General features: G+C 24.4%; 3 protein-coding genes across 11 annotated transcripts; 1 reads left to right on the top strand and 2 right to left on the bottom strand.

The window, feature by feature from the left end:
• Window positions 1-420: 420 nt before the first annotated feature.
• On the bottom strand, window positions 421-15,370 carry LOC122713652. 6 transcript variants are annotated; one of them, XM_043934310.1, is made up of 13 exons: window positions 12,152-12,399; window positions 11,202-11,366; window positions 10,795-10,897; window positions 5,742-5,833; window positions 3,566-3,675; window positions 3,143-3,265; window positions 2,819-2,971; window positions 2,563-2,738; window positions 2,184-2,486; window positions 1,929-2,119; window positions 1,655-1,855; window positions 1,103-1,159; window positions 421-772 (listed from the first exon to the last, which is right to left on the bottom strand). In XM_043934310.1, exons 3-13 carry the CDS (start codon window positions 10,886-10,888, stop codon window positions 533-535), a joined length of 1,740 nt encoding a protein of 579 aa, XP_043790245.1. In that variant the 5' UTR covers window positions 10,889-10,897; window positions 11,202-11,366; window positions 12,152-12,399; the 3' UTR covers window positions 421-532. The 6 variants fall into 6 exon arrangements, with proteins under 6 accessions (XP_043790245.1, XP_043790248.1, XP_043790247.1 ...); XM_043934313.1 differs by having other exon boundaries at window positions 1,667-1,855; XM_043934312.1 differs by lacking the exons at window positions 11,202-11,366; window positions 12,152-12,399 and adding an exon at window positions 15,347-15,370.
• On the top strand, window positions 14,844-27,541 carry LOC122713650 (nuclear protein localization protein 4 homolog). 2 transcript variants are annotated; one of them, XM_043934306.1, is made up of 13 exons: window positions 14,844-15,312; window positions 15,657-15,755; window positions 16,436-16,516; window positions 16,585-16,789; window positions 16,872-17,007; window positions 17,487-17,624; window positions 17,686-17,989; window positions 18,133-18,270; window positions 18,348-18,495; window positions 18,603-18,763; window positions 26,611-26,762; window positions 26,827-26,965; window positions 27,049-27,541. In XM_043934306.1, the coding sequence occupies exons 2-13, from the start codon at window positions 15,735-15,737 to the stop codon at window positions 27,364-27,366; spliced, it is 1,941 nt and encodes a 646-aa protein (XP_043790241.1). In that variant the 5' UTR covers window positions 14,844-15,312; window positions 15,657-15,734; the 3' UTR covers window positions 27,367-27,541. The 2 variants fall into 2 exon arrangements, with proteins under 2 accessions (XP_043790241.1, XP_043790240.1); XM_043934305.1 differs by having other exon boundaries at window positions 14,844-15,439.
• Window positions 18,942-25,745, bottom strand: LOC122713651. Of its 3 annotated transcripts, none has more exons than XM_043934307.1 (4): window positions 25,105-25,745; window positions 23,213-23,530; window positions 22,723-22,872; window positions 18,942-22,586 (listed from the first exon to the last, which is right to left on the bottom strand). In XM_043934307.1, the coding sequence occupies exons 2-4, from the start codon at window positions 23,528-23,530 to the stop codon at window positions 21,255-21,257; spliced, it is 1,800 nt and encodes a 599-aa protein (XP_043790242.1). In that variant the 5' UTR covers window positions 25,105-25,745; the 3' UTR covers window positions 18,942-21,254. The 3 variants fall into 3 exon arrangements, with proteins under 3 accessions (XP_043790242.1, XP_043790243.1, XP_043790244.1); XM_043934308.1 differs by lacking the exon at window positions 25,105-25,745 and adding an exon at window positions 24,741-24,758; XM_043934309.1 differs by lacking the exon at window positions 25,105-25,745 and adding an exon at window positions 23,608-23,626.

Genomic DNA, 27,541 nt, shown 5'->3' with positions numbered 1-27,541 from the left:
AATACAAATAAAATTTAATTCAAAAAATCATGCAAAATGCATTAGATATCATATTTTATTATATTTTAATATAATAAAATAAATAAATATAATGATATTAATAAATTATAATGATATAAATATATAAATAAATTATAATGATATTTTGATATGTATATGTTGTTTTGAAAAATATTTATATACATATTTAATTAAATATAATAATATTAAATGTCATTATTTTAATATTGAATTAAATACTCATATATTTAAATAGCTTTCTTAGTTTTACAGATAAATAAAATACTTTACACAAGAAAATTTATTTTATGAATGAAAATATGAAAATTTTTAATAATGACAATATAATTATAATAATAATAATGAATGACAAAAATAACTAATAAAAATTTTAATAATACACTATTTAGATAATTTTAATAAAATTTCTATATAAAAATTCAATTATATACTATAATTAATCATTCTCAATTATATCGTTTGGAATTTAACGATTTCTATTATTAATAAAATTGTATCGAATTACGTTTTATTAACGTTTTATTAATTTCTTGTTAATCTGATCGATTTGCTCGTCAATTCTCTCAGACGTTCCACGAAATTTATTTGGTTCTGGTCCAATCATTTGTATAAGTTGTGGTACATCTTGGCTACTAATTTGTGTAAAACGTGCCAATGACTTCATACAAGCATATAACTGTTCTTCAGCAGGATTACCATTGAAGTATTGCAACAATGCCATTGTCAATTCTATAGCGACATCATCGAACACCTATACATTTTACAAACGATTAGAATAAAATTATGATTGTTTAATCATATAACCTGTAAAACACCTGGTAAAAAAAAAAAAAATAAAAAACCATTTGAATAAAATAAAAACAATGACAACAATATTTAAAAATTGATTATTTCCTTTTCAATTGTATTTTAAATTGACGATAATGATGATGATAATGAATGTAGATTTATTTAAAAATTATTCGTATTATTTATATTAATGAAACATACTTGTGCGCAATTGAATGTATTTTTAATTGTTGATAGATGACTTACGTAATATACGGTTAAATTATACATACATACATGTTCAGACAAGTACCTTAGAAATGCTGCCTTTTGGTAAAAGTCGCCGCAGATTTTTGCTTTTATTCATTTTCTGAAAAAATAGTATCCGATCTCTCGATAGGTATCTATTAATTTTAATGCATCGCAACATCATATACATGAAAATACAAACGAGTAACGAGAAATATATTTATATATTTCTTGAATCATTGCTATTTATAAAAGAAATTGTTTATAGAAAGATTTCGTTGCTCGTTCGTGAATTAGTTACCAAATTTGATGACGGTTAAGAACCTTATTTCAGTTTTATATGTACAGCTAATTTATTAATAAAGGCAGCACTTCTATTCGCGAAAATAGTCAAGCGTCACTTTCGCTGATATATTGCTTAAAATTAATAGTAAAAGCATTTGTTAAGCAATATTGCAAATGATACATTTTTTATCAAAGAATTGTATACAACGATTATTTTTTTTCTTTTTGTTTTCATATTAAAATAAGATATTGCATAACACAGTAACTAATGTGAGTTGAAACAAAAGCAAAGAAAATGGAAAATTGTTAATTGGATAGGAAGGATACAGACCACAGTTTTTACCTCCTTGCAGGCAAGATTGTGAATAATAGCGGCACCACGAATCTGCAAGTCAATTGAATTTGAAAGCAACGAATGCACTGCGACTTTGGTCGTCACTCTTATGTTACTTATATTTTGAGTTTGATGTTGCCATTCCGATATGTATAATAACCATTCCGAACTACTAAGGTTTTCGAACATATTTGCCAACTATAAAAATGTGGTTAAAAATTAAAATATCAATAAATTTTTATTAATGAGCAAATAAGTCTGATTTGCTTACAAATTGTGCAAGAGGAAGTTGTTCTTCCTGGGGATGACGATCAATATCGAAAGCATAATTCATAATTATATGTTCTTTTCTATCCTGATGTAATAAAAGGATTACATCGTCTTTTAACGCAGCAACAGATAATATATTCAATAATTTTATCCTTGCATCATTTAGCACAGATTTATCATACAAAATTCGCCCTAAATACATAGATATTATAAATAGATTCATTTCAATGAAAAATATCGTTATTTATTGACTCACCTACGAAATTTAAAAAATTGTCTCCGAGAGCCCAAGAACCTTCGTTCTCTAAAACATATTGTCGAAGTTCATCTAAGCATACTCGTTCTTCTTCACTTAATTTTCCTTCTAACACTTTGATTAATGTTTGATATTCCTCTTTGATATCTATTACATCCTTAAATACAATAGGAGGATCACGATGACGTTTTCTTTCTTCTTGTTCTTTTTTTTCCTCTTCCTCCATTTGCATAACTCTGTCCAATGGTAATACTTCTGTACTCTCACCATTCGAAGCCTGCATTTCGCTCAAACTTACTGCACCTAAATTTAAGATAAATATATATATATATATATATATATATATATATATATATTCTATTTTTCAAAATGAAAATACTTTCGCTTTTTGCCATATGTGTATAATTACTAGGACCGGTACTGTTACTATCGCTTGCACTATCTTTACTTCCTTTTTGCCTTTTGTCCTTCTTCTTTTTTTTTTTCTTTCTATCTTTCTTCGCGAGTTTTTCGTTAATTTCGTTTCTCCTTTCTTCTAATGCAATTGAATTTAATCTGCCACAATAATTACATTATACTAAAGAAAATAAAAAATAGAAAAACTTATAATAAAAAAAGGCAAATAATAATTTTACCTTGCTTCTTCAATAGCTTCATTTAAGAGCTGAAATTCCGGCGAAACTTCTCTATGATTTCTTGATTCAAGGAATGTTTGACCAACTATATATGATTTATTTGAACTGTTAGATAAACCTTCTATAAGACCTCCAACCTGTTGTCCAATTGGTCTAAATAATACAAATTTAAATAACAAAATGAAACAGAAAAATTATTTAATTTTAACACTAAAATAATAATTAATAAAACATTAATTATTATAAATGAACATATTAATTATATTAATTAATAAAAATAATTTTTAACAATAAAAATTATAAAACGGATATATATATTCTTACGTTTTAAGTATTTCTTCCGGTAAATCGAGAATATATTTCGGAATATCTTGGCCCACTAGGAAATTACTGACTTCGTTTGTGAAGCTATTGCAGTTATGTTTAAAAAGATTGTAAGTACCCGGGCTATAATTGAAAAATAGATAAATTATTAGATATAAATAAGATGTAAATAAAATAAGTTCATAGAAAATAACAAAACTATGTATTTTTTCTTTTACAAATTTAAAAAATTAAATATTATTTAAATATTATAATAATAATATATTAAATATTTATTTTACATTTACATTTTATTCTACTATTTTACAAAAATGTAATATTAAATAACTCATAAAAAAATAATCAAAAGTTTATTTTTAATTAACTTAAAATAAATTTGCATGTCTATATGTTATAAATATGTATTCAAAAATAATAACTTACGCAAACGTAGACGTTCCCAAACCGTTTATATATTCAAAAAAGAGAGAATATGGCAAGTATGTTTCTCCGATTTTTTCCACTTTGAGCGGTTCTCCTAATACTGTACCACCCTGAAATAGAAAATCAAATTATACATATGCAATGGCTCATAAGAAAAAATTGACCCGTTGAAAATGCATTAATATCAATTTTGCGACAATACCAGTACAAGTGCTTCTACCCCCTCTAGTATTAACGTGTACGTAATTTTAGAAGCACGACAAATTTGCGCTTCCCTATAAGAAACGCTTAAAATAACTGTCCACGGTAAGTATATCGGTGTTGCATTCTGTATTAAAACGGAAGAAAGAATGCGTCAGCAAAGAAAGAAAAAAAAAAAGAAAAGACATAAGAAAATGTTATAAGGAAAAAAACGAAGAAGAAGAACTGACTTTTCTTAAAGAAATTTAATTTTTTTGAAGATGATTCAAAACGCAATTAATTAAAAATTCCATGATAAAATATCAAAAAATATCACTATTAATACTATTATCAATTAATGAAAAATGAATATAAAATTAATTAATAAATTAATTAATAAAACAATTCTTTGAAAAAAATGACTTGTTCAAATTATAAAGAATATAACAACAATCACTGTGAATATACAACACTTAAGTTTCTTTTTTAAAAACATATAAAAACTGTTTTGCACCTAGTTTAGCTCAAAAAAATGACGTGATTTAATAGAAAAATAGAAACGGAAAATGAAAAAACGCGGAATCAGCGAGCACGACTCTAGTTCCTCTGTTTCCCATCAAGGAATCACTTGAATACAGACTGGCGTCGCGGCGCCTCAAGATTTGACGCCTCGCAGCCGGCAATCGTAACACAAGATAAACGATATTCGGGTTCACATGGCAGCGCGCACGCTCTTCGTCGATGCCGATTTCGGTCTGCTTTTTCAATGATGTCACGTTTATGCGCATTAAACAACACCTGCTGATTATCCATTGCAATATCGATAGCGTCGATGTTAATGACAGTGAGGAAGATGTTCGTTTGTTTATTGATCGAGAAAACAATACAAGATGATAAATAATGTAAAACAATTCCGAGTGATAAAATCTTAAAAAACATTATCATTGATTGAAATATTTTAAAAAGAACTTCGGAATTACTAACACTTACATTTTATTCATCACAAATTGGCATTTGATTTCGTTGCGGAAAATTAAACTTGGTTTCAAATATATTTTAATCTGTTGCTAAATATACATTCTCGAAACTCAAAGGTTTTGAGAAGTGATATCATTTTTTGCTTCCGAAAGAGGGAAGAAGCATTATACAAAAATTTAATAAATCGGTGCCCAACAAGAAGAGACTTACCGATAGCTTTCGCATTCATTGAATCTAAAATCTAAATGATGGACATGATAGGATAAAAAGAACCATGAGAAAGAGAGAGCAGAGAAAGAGACTGAAGTAAAGCTGAGAATTATTTTTAGACTCAACCAGACCAAATTTAGTACCTACTCCGTGTCTAGCGTATCATATGGCCACTATGACTTGCACTACGCTACGTTAACATGAGGCAGATCACCATTTCAATAGCGAACATATATTTCGAGCAATTTAACATTTCATTATATAATTAATATATTATATAATAAATTATTATGTACCTTTTGTATCTTCATATTGCATCTTCTTTTTTTATTTTAATAATAATAATAGTATATAATGTTATATAATATTATATATTATACATATGTTATTATATAAATATTATATAATATTTATATATTAATTATTACTTTATTTATTAATATTTTTTTCTAATTCAATATATTTGTCTTGATTTTATATCATATGTGCATGAACGATGATTGATTCCTCATAATATTCTCATTTTTAATTCTTTAGATAAATAAAATCAATTTATAAGAAAAGAAGACTTATAATTGATTATTATTATTAAATTTGAAATTTAGAAACTAATAATAAACTAAATAAATTATTTATTATCAATTTAATAGCAAATTAAGATATAATAATTAAATGATAAACAAATAAAATAAAATTTTAAAAGTATAATATTTATTGAATATATGACTTTTTTTCATAGAAGCATTCTTTTTATAGAGAATTAACTAGATTATTTCATTTTTTTTGAAGTAATTTTTAAGATACTTACAGGTCGAGCACTTTGTATTCCAGATGGTCCAAAGAAATATTCTCTTCCGTAAGCGACAATAGCAGTATGCCATATACCTTCTACATGTTGACCTATACATAAATAATAATACTTTTTATCAATATTAATTAAGGTAAATTTAAATAAAAAAAAAGCAAATCACGTGTATTTTATTATATATATTATTATTAATAATAATTAATAGATATTCAATATATAAATTAAAAATTTAATGAAAAATAAGAAATGTTTACTGGAAATTCCATTGAAATAAAATAAGAAATATCTAATTCTACTAATTTCAAAAGAAATAAAGATTCATATATATGAAATCAATTTCTGAATATTAATGATTAAATATTTCTTATTTTAATAACAATAAAAATAGACTTTTATTGTTCTATTTTATATATTTTATATATTCTATATGTTTTGTAATATTTTATTTAATTTGAAAAAGAAATTCAAATGATGTAAAATAATTGTATTTTACTTATTTCTTATAATATTTAAGTAGAATTAAATTTCAGAGTTGAATTTGGATTTGTTTTATCGATGAACTAAAATATTATATTTTTTAATAGATAATGTATCATAATATATCAATATATCGTGAAAGTATTTTACATTATATATATATATATATATATATATATATATAGTATATATATAAACCAATCAATAAAAAAATCATATTAAATGGAATATTGATTTTTTATTAATATTTTTATATGTATTAATGATATTTCTTCTTTATCATTTTAAATAAATAATAATTTTTATTTAAATTAAAAATTAAAAACGAGTTATTATAGAAACTGTACAAATTATAGAAATCAGAATCTAAAATAAAATGTATGTTAATATAAAAGATTGGAAAACACAAAATTAAAGTAATAAAGATTGATTTATTCAATAAAATTATTTTACATTAATATTTATTTATTGATTTTTTTCTTATTCTTTAAATGAATTTTGTTTTAAATATGTATGTGAACAGTTTAAGAGGACAAATCATATTAGAAATCTTGGAATGATGACCTAGTTGTACCTCAGTACTAATATTAAGTCAGAGTTAGTATTATACTTAGTAATACTTTACTTCGTTAATTTTAGTATTGCAAATCTAGTTTTTTAGTCCAATATAGCATTCTAAAATTATTAATTTCTATCTAAAAAAATTCCTGATTTTTAAAATATAATTAAAATATAATTAAAATAACATAAATAACATTTATACAGAAAAAGTAATTCATTTAAATTTAGATCAATCTATAATTTAATTAATCTGTTCAATATCATAAAATTTTATATATCTCATATCTTATATATTATATATATATTTTTTATATATTAACTATTAAAGATTTGAAATTGATTGAAATTGATTTGAATTGATTTTGAAATTGTGTAAAATATAGATAAACTTAAAAAAATTTGAATTTTATTTAAAATTAAAATTTTATTTATAAAATTTAAAATTTATAAAAATTTCAAGATTATTTTAAAACGAAAAATAAAAAACATATTTAATGAATAGAAAATATTATATATATAAAATATTATATATATTATATAATAATAACAATATATATAACAATATTATATATGAAACTATATAGAATGTAATAGAATATATATATATATAAAATACCATTGAATACAAAAATTTAAATTTTTATATCAATTCTATAATTAATTAAAAATAATTAATTAAAATATTATAAATTATTAAAATATATTTCATGAAACATTAGGCTAATATTTTTGATTTCTAATAATAATTGATTCTATTTAATGATTTTTATCTATATATAAGATAATGTATAAGAATTTTATATTAGTTGTTTAATATTATAAAAATTGTTAAGTTTATATATAAATCAAAATATATTATTTAAATTTTCATCTTTATTTAAGATTTTAATAATAGCTTTTTTTTAAAATTGCTTCAGATAAATAAAATTCTTGTATTCATTAAAATTTCAATAAAATTAAAATTTAATAATTTCAATTCTAATAATCTTATTAAGAATTATGTACATACTCATAACATAAAAAAAAAATACTTCACGAAAAAAAATGTTTACTACAATATATCTATGTTACAATAAATTTTTAAAATCAATTATTTAAATTTTTCTTGAATTCTCAGAAACAAAACATATATTCATATGTATTCAATAAATGAAATAATAAATATAGAATAAAATATAAAAAAAATTGTATTAATATCATTAACATTATACAAATTATAAATCAATGGAATTTCCAACTTTTGAAATCTCTCAAATAATAAATTTGAAGACATTGAAATTAATATGATATGAACTACTATGCTGCTTATAGAAATTATACATATGAAACTTGTTTTAAATGTAAACAAATAAAAGATGTTAGTTCAAATAGTTATAGATATAAGCTATATTTGTCATCGTACAAAATATCGAATAAATATATAATTCCAATTTTTTATAAAGATACAATTTCAACTTTCTTGAACGAGCTTTGAGTTTTATAAGTCTCTTTTGACCTAGTTTCTCATCGAGAATAGCTAAGCATATCCGCGATTATCTTATTGCAATATGTTTCTGGGAGGGTTCGTGGTGAAATAACTGCGAGAAATAGCTACTACGGTCACTCAGCTCGACAATTTCACTACTTTAAAAATTATGTAAAATTTAATCAATATTAATTGATTTGAATTTAAAAATGAGTTTGATTTGAATTTTTTTTGAAAAATGTTTCAATTACATAAAATCAATTATAAAACATATCTGAATTAAATATCTTAAATTATTATGCAATTTTTATATCTTTGCATCTTTTTTTCTTATTTTAATAATAAAAAAGATTTTTATTTTATATTTTGATAATTAACAAAAGTAATTTATGAAAATTATTGCAATAAATGAGAAAAATATTTTATTCTTTTATCATTCTTTTATTACTCTTTTTTTAGTACTCTTTTATTCATGATATTCTTAGACATTCGTAGACATTGAACAAATTAAAATAAAAAGAAATAGAAGAAATAATGATAAGTATTGAAAAAATTCAATAATGAATAATATTAGTAATAATAAATATTGAAGAAATTCTAAATAAAATCATAAAAAAAATGATATGAATTTATAAAAAGTGTGTGCGCGCGTATAATATATAATTGTATTTCTATTAAATTTTATAAAAATTATTGAATCGAAATATTCTTTATTATTCATATTTTTTAATTTCTTTTTTATTGTATCAAAATTACATAAATAACATTATAATGTATAACTTTAAATAAATATTATTTAATAATATATATTATATTTTATAATAATATAAATATTATTTATTTTTGTTTTAAGTCTCTTAATTTCATTTTTATGTATTTTTTTATCTTGTTTTTAAACATTTTGCATAGGCAAAACTACAAATTGTGTATTTATTTATTTGTAAAGAAAATCACATGCAATGTGAAATACCAAACTCTTGAACAATTGAACATATAATACCTTCTGAAAATAGATTTGCAAGCTTGACGACTGATCGTGAGTGGCGAACGAACTTTGGATATAGATTTAAATGTTTCATGGAACACATATGTGTTATTATTGTATTTTATAATCTTTCTGTGAAATTTTGTTTGAATAAAATATTTTATTTCTTCATCTTTTTCGTTATTTCCGTATTGTATCATGTCACAGACAAATTTTTCTCGAATATATAATCTTGAATTTTCTATTTCGTTGTACTTTCTATATATAGTCTATATGCTATATACTATATATTTATAAATTATATATATGTACTAATTAATTTTATTTTATATTTTAATAAAAAGATATAAATAATAAAAAAATTATTCTTAATGATGATATAAATTTAATTTTTTATTTTTTTAACTATAAATATTATTTCCACTGAAAAATAATAAATAATTATAATTATTGAAAATTAAAAAATAAGAAAAACATGAAAATAAATAAAATAAAAAACAATAATGATACATCAAAAATATTGTATTCTCGATATTCTATTTAATATCTCAATTAAGATTACATGAAATAACGAAATTATCGATTGCAAATAAACTTATATGCCAATCTTATATGCTTATCTTTGCCCTAAAATTTATCTCATTTCCAACTGATTGTTTTTATATAAATCATTTTAATATCTAGAATCACGATGAAATGATTTTTTTTCTCGAGATAATTATCTGATTACACTTAAATATAATTTATGTGAATATAATAAACAATAAAAAAATTCAAGATAATTCAAGATAATTTTTAATTCATTATCAAATTCATTTGTAGTTCATTTATCAACTTATAAATGACAATAAATTTGTTTTATTCTTTTACATCATTACATATACACATAATCACTGCATCTGATTTCTATAAAAGTTAAATCAATCATCAAAATTTCGAAAATTATTCAATTAAACGAAATATATATTAATATGTTAATAATATGAATAAAAATATGTATATAAATCATTGATTTCAAATTCACTATGCTATTATAAATAATAAAAAATATAAATCGGTCAATACTTACTATAATACTACTATAATAATTATTGTAATAAAATATTAATGATTCATTAATTATATATAACTTATTGATTATTTGTTATTAATTGCTAATTCTTCACATTTCCATTCATAAACTATTTATTAAAATAATTATAATAAATAAATAAATAATTATAATTTTATAAAAATTTTTAAGATTATTTATCATTGATAGTATTATGTTATTCCGATGATTTGATTTTGATTTCTGATGATCTGAACATATACTTAAGAAATAGAGAAATATATTTTACATACATCGTTTTTGTTATTTATGATTTAAAAATATCTACTTGCTGTTTACTTTATATGTATGTATTAGAAAAGAATGCAAAATTCTACTTTTAAATAAAATATAACGCGAATTAGATAGAATAAACATTTATAATACGCATTTTTTTTGGTAATAATCATTTTATCATTTTTTGATATCAAAGCACCATGCACCACACATATTTGTATAATACATTATAATTTACCGATAACGAGCCTAGACATCATAGAAGCAAGTCCTTTGGTAAGATCATAAATATATAATTCTACTATTGTCTTCATATCTTCCGCGTTTTCCATCTTGTCTAGCTGTAACAAATGAACAAAAATTTCATAGATTTTATTAATTAATGCATATTTCCCGCGTAAACTTTTATATAATTGATAAATATATTATATATCAAGAATATGCTACTACAAAGAAATGAAAGTCAGTTGCATCGTTCTAATTGGTTACATCGAAATCATCGACCAATCAAAAAACATCTAATTTAAATTAATTTTTCAGCTTTCGTCACAATTAGAAAAAAACTGATTAAAAATTTTATAAATGATTGAACTTAAAATACTTTTCAAATCTATTTTGCGTACGATAGAAAATCTTCCAACGCACCTCTATATGTCGTTTATGATGGATGTAATGAGTAGAAGACGTAAATATACTGGATGTCCCGCACAAATGAACTCATTCGCTTTAATAGACATTAGAACTTGTTTTGTGGCTGACATCTCGCATCGCGCATCAGATGGAGCGCAGTGTACGAGATCACATTCATACCTATACTATCGGTTAAAAATATGAGACCACCTGATCTTTGATTGTTATTTTTCACGATTGGTATAACAACATTAAATCTATGATTAATGTATGTTCACATTAAATGCGTTCATTTGACATTTATATTTTGTGACAAAAGCTTGTTGCTACATTATTATAATGTTAACTTAGAGTTTATAATATGTGAAAAATAATTTGACAAATATAAATTTATCTGAAATTCATATTTGAAATATATTTCATATAAATTTAAATTTATTAGAATAAGATATTCAAATAAGATATAAAAATACAATTTTATTTTATATATATATAATATATTTTAATATATATTAATATGCATATAATTATATATATTATATAAAAACTAAAATAAAATGAAATGTAAAATTATAAAAATTAAAAATTTTAAATTATAAAGAATTTACTGTAAAAAATTATAATTTTTGAATTTAATATTAAATAATAAATTTAATATATTATCTCTGATAATGAATGTTGGTTACGCGGTTTTTACAAATATTATACTTTATATAATTTTTTCATGTGTGTAAGAATATTGAAATTTTGAAAATATATAATCGAATATATATACTATTTAAAATTATTTGAACATTTTCAACAAATAATTTATGACATGTTTATATCATATAATATATAAATTCAAAATAAACATATAAAAGTGAATAATAATTATGAATAAAATATATAAAACTAAATTAAAAATTAAAAATTAATAAATAACAATATAAATAAAAAAATAAAAGAGAAAATTTCATACCTACCTTTTTGTTTTCATTGACGATAATTTACTAATAAGATGAATAAATTATTACCAGAATATGAAATTAATAGTAATAAATAATAATGATAAGTAATAAATCGAAGAAATGAAAGATAGAATAAACTTGACGTTGACACATCAAAATAATAGAATAATAATCGATACTAAATGATGATACAGCACAAATGAAATGTACACCTTCTACTTGATGAGTAGTAGCAAATGCAACTGCTCGCGCCGAAATCTGCCGGAGCCAGAGACCAGTGTGGAGACACGGCGCGGTAGTCGTTTTCGTAGGAAGAAACGGTAAAGAGGTAAGAGGGTCATCACGCGAAGGCAGCGCCTGCCTACCGGCATCACGGTCAATAACACAAAACACAATACAATATTATGGACAAATTTTAAACAGATCATTCAAATACAAAAATATTATTTTTTTCATATAATATGACATTTTAACTTCCAATATTGAGAATAATCTTTATTAACTTTTCCAAAATTTAAAAAAATTTTAAAAATTATAGAAACATTTTTTTTATAACAAAGATCAATTAATTTAAGAATTTTATTTTTCTTAAGAATTTTATTATATTCTCAAATAATTAATAAATAATAAATATATATAATTAATATATATTAATATATATAATTAATAAATAATTATTAATTATATATACATAAAATATTAAATAAATATTATATTATAGATTTAATATAACTATAACTATATATATATAGTTATATATATATATATAGATATAACTATATTTATATATATGTACATGATATATAAATACTCTTTCTATTCATTTTTGAATAAGAAAAAATATTCCGCTGATTGTTGTAATATTTGAAATTACATTTTTTCTTTAAATAATATAACTATATATATGAAAAAATGATTTCATTATATCATACTATCTTTATATTATTCTTTATTCGATTAATAATTTTAATATTATTTTAATTCATTTTATTTCAAAATCACTAAAAAGTATTTTAATAAATAAATAAATTACTTAACTTAATAATAACTTAATAATATTTAAGTTTATAAAATAATACTAAAATAATTCATACTGCAAAATAATCTATTTAATATTAATTAAAATATCACAATAAGTTAAATACAAGCACTTTTTATATGGATATTTTTTATTAAAAATATAAATCATAAGAAATATTTTTTATTTTAGATCAATATTTTAAATTTTTTTAACAAAATTTAAGCAATTTATTTTTTTGAGCAAATTTAAGAATAATTATTGTTTTATAATTCATAATTAGTAATTAGAAAGATAATAAGTTAAAAATTAATACACAAAATAAATGACTCAGAAAAAATTTTTGTTTCACCAATAATATGATTTATTTATACATAGCAAAAATATTAGATAGAACAAAAAAGTATGATTATAATTTATTATGATTTATTCACATTTAGCTATAAATTTTCATTAAAAAGAATTTAACAGAATATATTTTACAAAAAAAATCAAGTATTTTGCATCAAGAGCTCAATATTTTAGAAAAAAAAATATATAATTCTAAATAATAAATAATAATTTATTATAAATAAATTTATTTATATTTATATATACTATAAATAATAATAAATAATAATTTATTATTTATTAAAGTACAAATATATTAAAATTTTATAATCATATATAAATAATGTAAATATAAATATAATTTAAAATCATATAAATATACATGTAACTTATAAAATAGTTCAATAATATCATGTTTTCAAAATTAAAAAATATTATGTAGTATATTTTAAGGGAATTATATTTCATACATATTTTTTATGTACACTATATTTATAGTTTTTTTTATAACTTTTTTATTTTTTTTTATTCTATTTAAAATGTAAAATTCAAAATTTTAAATATAAAATTTTCAGTTTTTTATAATTAATTTTAATAGTTTTAATATTTAAAATAATTCTCTATATAAAAAATAGAAAATCAAGCATTTTAAGTATTAAAAATTAAAATACTAAGTACTTTAACTAATTTAAATAACATATTAAAAAATTTTTTTAACATATGTACATTTAGAAAATGTTATAATTATATTATTATGACGGATTAATTAATTAATATATTGATATTATATATAGTATATGATATATTTGATATTATACAATATTATTTTTATTGCAAGATTTGATATTAAATATTATATTTTTTTTAATAAAATTAAAAAATTCTTGAGTTTTAATTAATTTTTAATAATTTTTAGTAATTTTTAATAATTTAATTAAAATAAAATTTTAAATTAAAATAAAAATTTTATTTTAATAGACTTTTATTTTTATAATAAAAAATTAAAATATATTTTATTTTGCAAAGCTTAAAAATAATTGTTTATAGATCATTATAATTCTATTATAATTATTAATATTAAAAAAATTGAATCGATAAAAAAATATATATACATATATAAATTAATATGTAATTCGATAATTATATTATTTTTTTATTTTTTATATTATGATTTATGATAATGATTAATATATATCTTTAATGATTAAAGTTATCTTTTTGATATTATTTATTTATTAAGTATTAAAATGTATTAAGTATTAAATATCAAAATGAAGATAAAATGATAATATCTATTTTATTTATTATCGAAGACGATCACCTGGTAATTGGCAATCACCATCACCGTGGCCATGACCGGATACCAATTTACAATCAGTTCAATAACCTGTGTCACTATTTTACGATTCCTATCTTATAGTTCAACCATTTAAAATAAAATAGCAAGAACAAGATTATGTATTGCGCAATGTCGCCTATATTGCATGTTGTTCTTTGACATTCAAACAAAATACGAATAAGTGAAAGTGTTGAAAAATAAACACAAGAGGGCCAATACTATAACATAAAACAATTCGTATCGCAAGAAGACATTTCTCAGCAAATAAATACGGGGTGACTCGAAAAGTATAGACAACGCGTTTGTTTTTTTCAAACTTTAAAGTTGAAATTATAAAAATAAAAAAAAAAAATAAAAAAAAAAATAAAATAAGATTACAACATCTGGTTGCCAAATGTATCTTTGTATGGATTAAAAGTTATTAACTGACATTGCTCGTGTTCCTTCGAGTGGGGAAAATAGGGTGCATATATATACATCGAAAAACGTGTAATAATTTAATTTTTTTTATACATAAACTTACCTAATCTATATTGAAGTCGCATACTTGTTAATTTATTATCTGTTACGTTAAAAAAATAGTATATAGTCGCAAAAATTCTATTGAAATTTATTGGTAAGCAATTGAACTATTATCTTATCGATATAGAACTATAAATTTTATATGTTGTCTTTGCTCGTATGTTAAAAAATTTTAAGAAGAAAAACAACTAATTCAGTAATGAAAATGATTAATATAAACACGATATTTGCAATATTTTATTCGTATTTACAAAATCATGCAGAGGTTAGAATACTAGATGTTGACTCAACAATTTTCTTACACTTACTAGGGACTTTAGCAACATTGTGTTACAAGCAAGCAAGTTAAACAGGAATTGAACAGCTGATGCTTCGTCAAGACCGGCGAAATGTCAAAGTCTAGGCAAATTGTAAGTTATCTATTGTTAAATGGTTAACCTCGACTACTTAGTTTACATAGAAGACTAGAGTAAAATTAAATAACATTTTGTCAAAAAAATAAGTTATTTTTTTCAGAAATTAAGAGATTTCTGTAATTCATGCAGTAACGTGTAACTTACTAAAAGTTCCCAGATATGAATTCAATTGGATTTTATTTCTTTGTTTTTCTTTTATAATTTTTTAAAATTTCTAATGCTAATATGTGTGCGTATGTGTATTTATGTAAAGCAATATAGACATAATATTAAAACCTTAAATTTAATAAAAATATTTATAATAAATAATTTCTTAATGTATTTATTTTTTGAATTGAATTTTTTATATAATTTTTTAACACATTTTATAGAATTTTATTATATAGATCTATATTCAATAAAAAATTCGTATATTTTCTATAAAAAATTTTTCTATAAAAAATTCATTATTAATGTACATTAAATCATATGAACTTTTATATACATATATATTAAATTTATTTAAATATAAAATATTTTTTTCACATTTATATATAATATATATATTAATATACAAATCACAATATACAAATATTGTGATGGTAATATGAATGTAAAAAATAATATTTTTAATATTCAATTATATTTTAATATTTAGACTTCTTTTGAAATTATGAATATTTGTTTTTTTATAGACTTTACGTGTGCAATGTTCAGAAGGGACAAAACGTATAGATGTAAATTTTTCTGATACAATTTCTCTAGTATATGAAAAGGTTTGTATATTATATAATATGACATAATAACTTATAATTATATAAATATTAACTTTTGAAAATTGTAGATCTCTAAAGCCTTTGAATTGAATACTACTGGATTTGTACTCTATAGAGAACGAAATCATAAAGATGAACTTCCATATTCTCACAGCAAAACAGTTTCAGGAACATGTCTTTCTCATGGAGATATGTTATATCTTGCTCCTCAAAATAATACACAATTGTGGAGTACTCCCTCAACTAGTACTGCCACTATTGATATTTCTCAAGGTTTTAATTAAATTTTATTATTTCATTTTTTCTTTTTATTTTAATTTAATATTTTAAAAAGTTAAATTTGACTCAATATTAGAACCAAGACCAATGGATGAAATAGAAACTATTAATCATACTAATGTTTCTCAATCTGTATCAAATACAATTGAGGATGTTGATGAACAATTATGGAAACTTGATGGTAAAATACAAAGAAAACGTGATGAAAAACTGTAAGTGAATATAATATGAATGAATATATAGAATGTTAATATATTCATGGCATAATTTTAGAAAATTCTTTAAAACATAAAGTAAAAAAGTAAATACAGAAAAATGTTGTTAAATTATTTGTTAAATTATAAATTTATATTATATATAATATATATAATATATATTAGATAAAGTAAGATGAAGATAGAATGAAACTATTTTATTTTCGTTTCATGATTATATTCATCTCACTTTGTTCAAAGCAAATTGTTTATAGTTTGATAAATAAATGTCAAGCAATATTATATATATACTAATATACTATACTATATATATAGTATAATATATTATATATAATATAATATACTATATACTAATTTTTGTATTTATTTTAATCTTTATTAACTCTTTAAAAATATCACAAATATATTAACATTCTGTATATGAATAAATTTTTTTATATAAGATTAGATTATATATATTATAATTTGTTTAATAGTTGTAGACATGGTGCAAATGGATGCTGTGTTCATTGTACTCCTTTAGAACCTTTTGATGAAGCTTATCTTAAAGAACAAAATATAAAACATTTATCATTTCATTCATATCTTAGGAAACTCACTGCTGGTGTTGATAGGTATGTTCATATTGCATTATATGTAAAATATATAAAGAATAACACTTTACATATTTTATAGAGGGAAGTTTATACAATTAGATGACATAAACTGCCGTATAAAGACTGGTTGTAAAGATCATCCACCTTGGCCACGAGGTATATGTAGCAAATGTCAACCAAGTTCTATTACTCTAAATCGCCAAACTTATCGTCATGTCGACAACGTTATGTTTGAAAATTCAAGTTTAGTTGAGCGTTTTCTCAATTATTGGCGTAGCACAGGTCATCAACGTATTGGATTTTTATATGGAAGATATGAAATACATACAGATGTACCATTAGGAATTAGAGCTGTTGTTACAGCTATTTATGAGCCCCCACAGGTGATTATTTAATTAAAATAAATAATAATAATCATATCTATAAATATTCTTTTAATCTAAATCTTTAAATCAACTTTTAATTTAAGTATCTTAAGTATGCATCATCTATAAGTGATATAGTTATATATTTAATTATATTTTAGGAAAGTACAAAAAATTCTATACGACTTTTACCAGATGAAAAGGAAACAATAGTTGATGAATTGGCTCATTTACTTAATTTAAAAAAAATTGGATGGATTTTTACTGATCTTATAGCTGATGATATCAAGATAGGAACGGTAAATTTATTTATAATTTTATTTTATTTTTCATAATTTAAAATTCCTAATTAATAGAATTAATTTAATTTACTTAGGTAAAACACGTTCGAAATATAGAAAGTCATTTTTTATCTGCTCAAGAATGTATTATGGCTGGGTATTTTCAAAATAAATATCCAAATCCTTGTCGTTTTTCTCCTAATAATTATTTTGGTTCAAAGTTTGTTACTGTTTGTGTTACTGGTAAGTTATTTATATCATAATCAAATCATTTTGCATTAAAGTATTAAATATAAAGAATATAAAAAAAGAATTATTTATATTTACTAAATTATATATATTGATTATAGGTGATGAGAAAAATCAAATTCACATGGAAGGTTATCAAGTATCTAATCAATGCATGGCATTAGTACGTGATGGCTGCTTGGTTCCTACAAAAGATGCGCCAGAATTGGGCTATGTAATTGAATCAACAGATAAACAGTATGTTCCAGATGTCTTCTACAAGGTGAGTACATGAGGTTTATTTGATCTTTTTTGATTAATTTTCTGCTTTAAATTAAGATGATAATATTAGTTTTAAAATTGATCATGAATGTATATGTTATGATGAAAATATGTCATTAAATTATATCTTATATGCTAATAATATTAAGGAAGATAAAGGTATGCATAAAATACACGAATGAAAGAGAAACAGTTTATAACTCAAAATTGATTGATTAAAAGTACATTTAAATTGGGCAACGAACTTCGTATATGTATAATGAAATAATAAAACTGTTTAAGCATGTACACTACGGATATGCGTTTCCGTAGGCTGTAAACAAAATGACCTCAATTTTCGTATGTAATGATGATTACGCCTTAACTTAAAAAGGGTGAATGAGAAATAGAAAAAGAAAAGGAAACAGGAGAGAGAATGAAAAAAAATAAAAGGTGGAAAGAAAAACTTATCGAAAAATTATAGCCGCTCAACCGTTTAATTCGAACGCGAGGGGCAAAGTAAATCGGTTGTTAGAATTGATATTACAAGCTATGCGTTGTTACCTCATCACGTTCATAAAAATATATGTAGTGTGTATATATATATACATATACATTTATACATATATATATATATATATAGTATATATAGATATATATATGTACATATATACACGCGCGCGCGTGGATATTTTGTGTATACAGGTGGGCTTCTAGCTTCACTCGCTTCGGTAAACATGAATTTATACGCACCTAGATTCAAAAATGTCGACTGACGTCTTTCGTTTTTTTTTTCTTTTTACAACGACCGAAACAAGAGAAATTCATTCGAGCTCGATCACCCTTCGATCGTCGTACGTATTACGCATTATCATTTAATTCTAACGGCGATTCTTACATTCATCGTAATGCAATGAGTTTTTCTTTCTTTATGATATTGCAAACGATGAATTAGCTAATTAACAAGTGTTAAAACTTTCAAGTTCAACATCGAATGAGGCTTTCTTCGAAAAAAGGCATTCGCGACGACGAGGGCGTGCAATTTCCTACAATACGTGAGTGCGCTTTTTGTTTTTACGCGCCGGTTTACAGAACACTTTTTTTATGACGCTTTTTTTCGCACACGGGTACATGATAATATGATACATAACGATGGGATTTTTACGAGGATTCAGACGAGTAGTATAACGCATTACATTATCGTAGTACTTCGATATACAGCATCGAGGAATGATTCGTTTATAATATACATTCGCTCATTTCGTTCGTTTTTTTCTGATCAGACGACGAGGCTTACAATCTACATAGTAGTAGTTAGGCCTTGCATACATTTTCATGTTGAGATCTAATCTTAAATACAGTTAATTTACGACGGTCTACTAGACCATGGCAAAGAGCAAAAAGGGAGGAGTATCTTTGAGTCATCCGATAGGAACCGCAATTTTCCTTGACTCGTTTCATCGCATAATTACTTATTCCCTTTTAGCTCCTTTTCTCTCCTCTGGAAAAAGAAACAGAACGATACGTGATCGTTGACCAGACGAAATAAAATTGGCCCTTTTACGTACCGACGTATCGTTCAGTTAATGTTCTAAACGACCTGCGTATATGGAATCACGACTTTTTGACTTTTACGAAGTCATGTTTTTTCGATTATAAAACAAAAAAAAGTTTTCGCCTGTACGTTTGTCTGTTTTTTTTTTTTTTTTTTTTTTTTTTTTTTTTTTTTTTTTTTTTTTTTTTTTTTTACAAATATATGAATGTATGTGTATACACATACAAGTTTGCCCCATTTTTCGTACGTATTTCTCATCTACACGTTTTTTTTTTTCTTTTTGTTTTTACTACCTATGATCTAAAATATTAGCAACGCCCACAGGGCGACGCCGTTAACCACGGCACTTTTTAATCCCGTGCGATACCCTCTATATCAACTATACATAGCAATATGCCAATAGCCAAAATAAACGTCGAACTTCTTCTAAAACAAATGTCGTACAGCTAGAAGTCGTATCGATATCACGATCGATCTTGAGGTACGTATTATCGATCATCGTCGTTATTGTAGATACAGAATCTTATTGATTCTCAATCAATAGCAAAATATGGATCTTTATTTCTTCTTTCTTCTCTTATGCGTCCACTTTTAAAAATAGATTCAATATCTTTAGAATTCTATTGTTAATAGTTAATTAAATTGTGTGACTCATACGGAGCATCGTGATTCATGGAGCTATGGGATCACGACGGTGTCTCTACATGTAATATCATTTATCATCGGATATTATATATATATAATTTTTTGTTTATTTGAACACCCCATTCCCTATATCGAACACTTCAGAGATACCGTCGCGAACTCGTGAATCCTTCTTTTTTTTTTTTTTTTTTTTTTTTTTTTTTTTTTTTTTTTTTTTTTTTTTTTTTTTTAAGTTATCTAGAGCGGGGAAACGCAAAGTATACGGGTAATACTTGATTACCTTCGGTGTATACTAATCGCAATAGTGTTATCGTTACAGTTTACCGCATTTCGTAATTAGAATATTCTTCGTAGGCTTGCCCGTTTGATCACCAAATGTAGATATCTTTTCGACTAATTCTAATCCTTCAACGACATGACCAAAGATTCCTGTGAACCCGCGCATTTCTTGTAATATTATACGAAATTGTGAACCCACCATACCAAGATTATCATGTCGCTTTTGTGTTCTCCGCATTCCGACTGCTCCTCTTACTGCAGGAAATTTTGTGTCGTCCGGCATAAAGTATCCATCCTCGAATATGCTTCTTCCTCCGCGACCATTGTTTAATTCAAAATCACCAGTAATTACGGATTCACCCTCCCAGCACTGAAAAATCGTGCAACCTTTATAGCCGACTCCAACTTCACCTGTCGCCAGTACACTAAAATTTTTTGCCATTTTCGGCGCTGCATCTGGCCTCACTTCTATTACGATACGACCGTGTGGAGATCCATTTACTTCAATGTTGAAATAATACAGAGGATAAGGGTTCGAAGGTCCTCGAAGTGATGCTGCTATTCCGCTGGACGGCGGTTGAGAGGATGAGTGGACGGTTACTAAACTTCCGCCACCACTACCAACTCCTTCTGGTATAAACGTTGATTGTTGTTGTGGATGTAACATTGCGTTCGGAGGCGCGGGCGGAATAGGTTTAACGGACGGCGAACCAGGTGGAATGAGAAGTTGCTGCGGGGTTGCGGGCGGCGGTGGACCTTGATGTACATGAACAGAACCCGGTGGAGCTGGTTGCGGTTGCATCATACTTGAATGATATTCTATAGAACCGTTTTGCATATGTTGCTTACTCACTACATGTCTTGAATATAGCTGCGACATACAATAATTTGCGAGGAACAGTATTGGATTTTGTGAAGCCGCCAAATGATTTGGTAATCTACCACCATTACTCGTTCCTTGAGAAATAATCGGTTCTCCCGTATGAATTCCAGCTAATGCTTGTTTCAATAATGTAAAATCAAATACCACCCCCGAGTTACCAATTAAATCATCGAGTTGGCACTGCAACATCATTTCTTGATATTTCGATTGCAATCTTTGTTTCTCTATTATGAGTTGTGAATGCAAATTGTATACATCGCTAGGACTATCGATCATCTGCAGACTAGCTTTCGCTTTTCCAAGAGTTTCTCGTGCATCTGTTATCTCAGGAAAATGACTCCAGCCATTCTGAAGATCTGTTTCAACATGCGTTTTTAATGTTACACAAGCTTCTAAGACTTTTATTAAGAATTCACGTTGTTGCATAGCCAGTCTTTGAATCTCGGTCGATAGCTTTCCCATAGCAACTAATTCCAACTGAACCTAGGAAAATATTAACCATGCATTCTCTGATTCAAAATCAGAATATCAAAATATTTTTTATTCTATATATATATATATATATATATATATAAAATAGAAAACAAATATATCAAATAAAATTAATTATAAAACTTACATCGGATATGAGTTGTTCTTTGGCATCAGTTTGTGATTTAATCTGGTGACCTGGATGTTCTTGTGGAGTAGCGCATGCTCTACAAAGTGCTGAGCAACATGTCGCACACCATAATGCCAAAGGCATTCCGTGCGTGTGACAATTTTCACTCTGTAAAATATTATAACTATAAATTTTATTTCTTCCTTTTTATATTTTATATGTAATATTTATATAATAAAAATATATATGTAATATCTGCATAAATTTTTATTTTCTGTTTAAAAAATTTATCAAAAATTTATCAAATTTTAAATATAAAAATTATACTTTTGTATGTTAAAAGTAAATTATTGCAGACCTTATAACTTAATCTTATTACTATTAGAAGTTTGATATGGCTTCAGAACTATATACTTTCTTTACCATTTGTATATAAACTGGTGAATACGAATAATCGGTTGACGAACTTGAAATCTTTATAAAAAAATATGTTCACATTGTCATGTACCTTTCTCTCCTTATCATTCGTTTTTCCAGATGTATTGTTTGTGGTGATTTTTAAGTGAGACAAATTATTTGTTAGAGCAAGGAGAGAAGAGTGTGTCGGTAGAGCGTCCGGTCCTTGATCACCTAGATCCGTCCTCTTCCAACAATGCGCACAAAACAACTCACGTCCTTTTAATAAATTGTTTTCTATGCAACGCAAACAAAAATAATGCTTGCAACTAAGATATTTTGGACATTGTTCTGTATCATTATACTTCTGCTTGCAATAACTGCAAAGCGTCAGTTCCTCTAAATCTGTTAAAACACTTGGATCCAGCATCTGAAATATAATAAAATGTTATTTATTAATTATTCTTCATAAATTTTATTCTTTATAGTTATACTTAATAATCTTACATTTTCATATTATAATATTCGTAAAAATATCTAAAAATTATCCGTACTATTTTATATAACGCAATTATTTTAATTTAGAAATAATGAGTAAAATGAGAATACATGTTTGAGAAATGTTTGTATACGTATATGTGTTTCATTGTACTATATTATTTAGAAAAATAACATAAAGGTCATATTTAATGTACCTATTCCTAATAACAATCGGTTTAACGTTTCACTCTTATATTGTTTTCTTTTTATCTTTTTCTTTCTTCTTTATTCTTTCTTTTGTCGTAAATAATATAACTTATTATTTTTATAAAAAAAAAAGAAAAATATAATTTTAACTTATTGAAATAAATTTTTGATTAATTAATGCATATTTCATATTATATTATATTATATTATTCAAACAATATAAATTTCATAGATATTTATTTCATTATTAATACATATGTACATATGTACTTTTGTTTCTAACATATTAATCTGATTATTTGATACAATTCGATTTATCGCATAAATAAATCTAAAAATTTTTTTTTTAAACTAAATATGTAGATAATAAAATTTTTTTTAATGATATAACATAAATATAAAATAAATAGAAAAAAAATTAAATGTTAAATCAGTATAATTAGATCTATTTCTTATATATTCTTATATATTTCTTTTTTTTTATTATTTCTTTCTTTTATATGTTATAAAATGCGCCACATAAATTCAATCGTGTTATTTCATAGTCTTGTCTTTAAGCTCGAACTTATTCTCAAAAGGTTAGCTTCTTATCTGACACATTGACTATAACAGCAAAGTTATTATGCAACAATTTGACTACTAAAACGTAAAAAATGACATTTCATAAGAGAACGCGCATGCGTGCAAAATCCCGCCAAAATGTAAAGGAATAGTCGAAGTTTTGGAATTTACCATTCGTTAATGAAAAAATATTTTTAAAAGAAGTTAATAAAAATAGTAATGTAATTTTTTACTTTTTTTCATTTTGTAAAATATTTTAAATATCAATACGGATAACCGATAAAACCTTCGGCCATATGATATATGGATTCTTGCAGCTTATCGCCAAGTTCTCTGCGATATTACGTTGTCACTACGTGTGACAAGTCCACATTTAAGTAAAAATGACTTACAAACTACTGGTGTTAGGCAAATTCTGCGGGAATATTGTAATTTGTTCTTGCTCATATCATCACAATGTTTGTACATACATGCTTGTTTTTTTTTCTACCTTTCATTTTCACTCTCGTTTGTCAATCTTACTCTTCTTTCACTCTCTCTTTTCATCTTATTCATATACATATGCATACACACTCATTTCTTTTCTTGTACTCACAATAGCATACACACACGCACGCGCACACATCACCCAAAAAATACATACACGACATATGTATATTTTCCTTATCATGCATGCAAGCGCGCGCACACACACACATGTATACATACTCTCTCTTGCTCTTTCTTTCGTTGGATAGGAGCGTAAATGTTCCGTACCGTGTATACGATTCGTGATCGTCTCCTTGCCGCGCGATGGAGGCTGATCGTTGGCACTCGTCACTCCTAACGTGTACCGTGACAATGATAATTCTGTAATGTTCGTTCGAATATATGATTTGACTTTAATTTACATCGGGACTGACGTAGTATTGTGCGGTTCCGCACGCAGGAATCGAGCACTCCGACGTTTTTCGTTGCCGCAGTCGCCGTGGAGTTTTTATCAAGCTTTGTACTTTTCACGTTACGTGTTTACGCTTATCGAATGTCGTGAGTTATTATGGATAACATAACGACGGCGCGCCGGTAACGCGGCGTTACTTCAGTCTTAGCTCGTGCGAACGTTTTGCCACATCATGATGTTTGGTTCACTAAACTAACCACTAGCATGGCGGCGACGACCGACCGACCGACCGACGACACACACCACAGCGCGCGCTAGTCGCTTACGCTGTTGCTTTTCTCTCCTCTTTCCGTATGTTATCCCCTCTCGGCAATCCTAAAGCTTTCTCCTTCTCTCTCTTTCTCGTTCTCTTCTTCTGTCTTTCTCTTTCCTTTTTCTTGTACACTTTCGTTCGACTCGTGGCAAACAGTACCGGTGTCGTCTGCGGCTTCTACGATTGCGCGCGCATTTCTCGAACGCTGAATACGAATATTATGGACCTGCCTTCATACTTCATCTTATAAATATCGTTATGTATTTGCTTGAATCAACTAATAAAATTGTGTATATTTTTGTGTTATTAAACATTTATTAAAAATATTTCAACACATTTGTTAAAACGTGTTTTAAAAACATTTTTAATAGATTTTATTTTAATTTTTTTTATTTATGCAAATTGTAAATAAAAGATATAATTAATTTCTATTTTAGAAAATCAAATATTTTTTTTTACCGATTCCTCTATTTCCTAATGTTCAATTATTTATCAAGTATTGTAAAAAAATCCATAACTTTTAATGTTTCAAAACAAATTTTAATTTAAAATATTAATAAGACATAGATATACATAGATCATAAAAAATATTTCAAAATTCAATAAGAAAAATTTTGAGTTATAAAAAAAATTCAAATTTAATCATAATTTAACTTATATTTAAAAATTATTTATAATCTAATCTAGAATTATTTAATTTAACCTGAAATCTACAATCAGTTTTATATTTCATTTTTATGATGTTATTTTTATTTTTTAACTTTAATCGATATCATAATTATAATTACTTTTATACATTTTTATATATATTATTTGTGGTTCATAAAAATATTTAATATTTTTTAAAAAATATCGTAATTGCAAATTTTTAAATTCAAAACAATTTCTACGCAACATTATTTATCAAGTATTGTAAAAAAATCCATAACTTTTAATGTTTCAAAACAAATTTTAATTTAAAATATTAATAAGACATAGATATACATAGATCATAAAAAATATAAATCGAAATTTTATAGTAAAAAGTTATTATTTGTATTTCATCTTTTTTTTTTTTTGTTATTACTAGGAAAAAGATTCTTATGGAAATGAAGTGTCAAGGCTAGCAAGACCTTTGCCAGTAGAATATTTATTGGTAGATGTACCTGCATCCACACCACTTACTCCACAGTTTACTTTTTATATTAGCAATACTATTACTCCGTTTCCAATTGAAAATAGGTATGTAAAAATAAACAATGAAATATCATATTATTTTGCTAATATTAATTTTATTAAATTATAGATTCATTGATGGACAAATTCAGGAATTTAGTTCACTTTGTTCTTATATGCAACAATTTACTAAAGGACAATTCTTAGAAGCAGTTTCAGATTTTCATTTATTAATTTTTATTGCAACTATGGATATGTTTCCAATGAAGGTTATTTTTTATTAAATATTTATTTATAATTTTTTTATTTAAAAATCTTTTGTTATAAAATAAAATATACATGTTTATTTTAGGACCACATGATACCACTATTAGATGCAATTCGTAATAAAAATAGAGAAAAAGCAATAGAGTGGACACATTTGGAACAATGGGCAACAATAGAGCAACTAATATCTGAAGCTACAGCGTCAACATCTCGACCATTATTTGATACTAACTCAAGAATTTCATCTTCTGTGCTTGTAGAAGGAAGTGGAATAGCAGTTGGTACAGATCCAATTGTAAATTCACCACCTGATCAAACACTTTGGACTTGTTCACATTGCACTTTTCTCAATGCAGCAGATTTTGCAATGTGTGAAATGTGTGGTTTACCAAGAAATACGTAACAAAAATTCATTATTATATTGCTTTTGTATGCATTTAAGGGTGCTATCCTTAAATTGCAATTTTGCTTCCGCAGGTTTTAACAAATTTTGTTCTTGCGGATATAAATTGTTTTGAACGCATACTTGGCTTTATTTATGAGTGAATAAAAAAAAGAAAAAATATCTTTTACCAAAA

Source organism: Apis laboriosa, unplaced genomic scaffold (genome assembly GCF_014066325.1).
Source record: "Apis laboriosa isolate Shangri-la unplaced genomic scaffold, ASM1406632v1 scaffold25_cov139, whole genome shotgun sequence".
Classification (NCBI taxonomy): Eukaryota; Metazoa; Arthropoda; class Insecta; order Hymenoptera; family Apidae; genus Apis; species Apis laboriosa.
The sequence above is the reverse complement of the archived record's forward strand: the minus strand, read 5'-3'. Positions and strand labels throughout refer to the sequence as shown.

What these genes read in the sequence shown, in the direction of transcription:
- LOC122713652 (XM_043934312.1), bottom strand. Translation starts at nt 10,888, where the DNA reads ATGGAAAACGCGGAAGATATGAAGACAATAGTAGAATTATATATTTAT. An exon ending in GAAGCTATTGAAGAAGCAAG is followed by an intron (nt 2,739 to 2,818) that starts GTAAAATTATTA and finishes TTATTGTGGCAG; the next exon opens with ATTAAATTCAATTGCATTAG. An exon ending in CAAAAGGCAGCATTTCTAAG is followed by an intron (nt 773 to 1,102) that starts GTACTTGTCTGA and finishes TAAAATGTATAG; the next exon opens with GTGTTCGATGATGTCGCTAT.
- LOC122713651 (XM_043934307.1), bottom strand. Translation starts at nt 23,530, where the DNA reads ATGCTGGATCCAAGTGTTTTAACAGATTTAGAGGAACTGACGCTTTGC. An exon ending in CGAATGATAAGGAGAGAAAG is followed by an intron (nt 22,873 to 23,212) that starts GTACATGACAAT and finishes AATATTTTACAG; the next exon opens with AGTGAAAATTGTCACACGCA. An exon ending in AAGAACAACTCATATCCGAT is followed by an intron (nt 22,587 to 22,722) that starts GTAAGTTTTATA and finishes ATATTTTCCTAG; the next exon opens with GTTCAGTTGGAATTAGTTGC.
- LOC122713650 (XM_043934306.1), top strand. Translation starts at nt 15,735, where the DNA reads ATGTCAAAGTCTAGGCAAATT. An exon ending in TTCCAGATGTCTTCTACAAG is followed by an intron (nt 18,764 to 26,610) that starts GTGAGTACATGA and finishes TGTTATTACTAG; the next exon opens with GAAAAAGATTCTTATGGAAA. An exon ending in TGGATATGTTTCCAATGAAG is followed by an intron (nt 26,966 to 27,048) that starts GTTATTTTTTAT and finishes TGTTTATTTTAG; the next exon opens with GACCACATGATACCACTATT.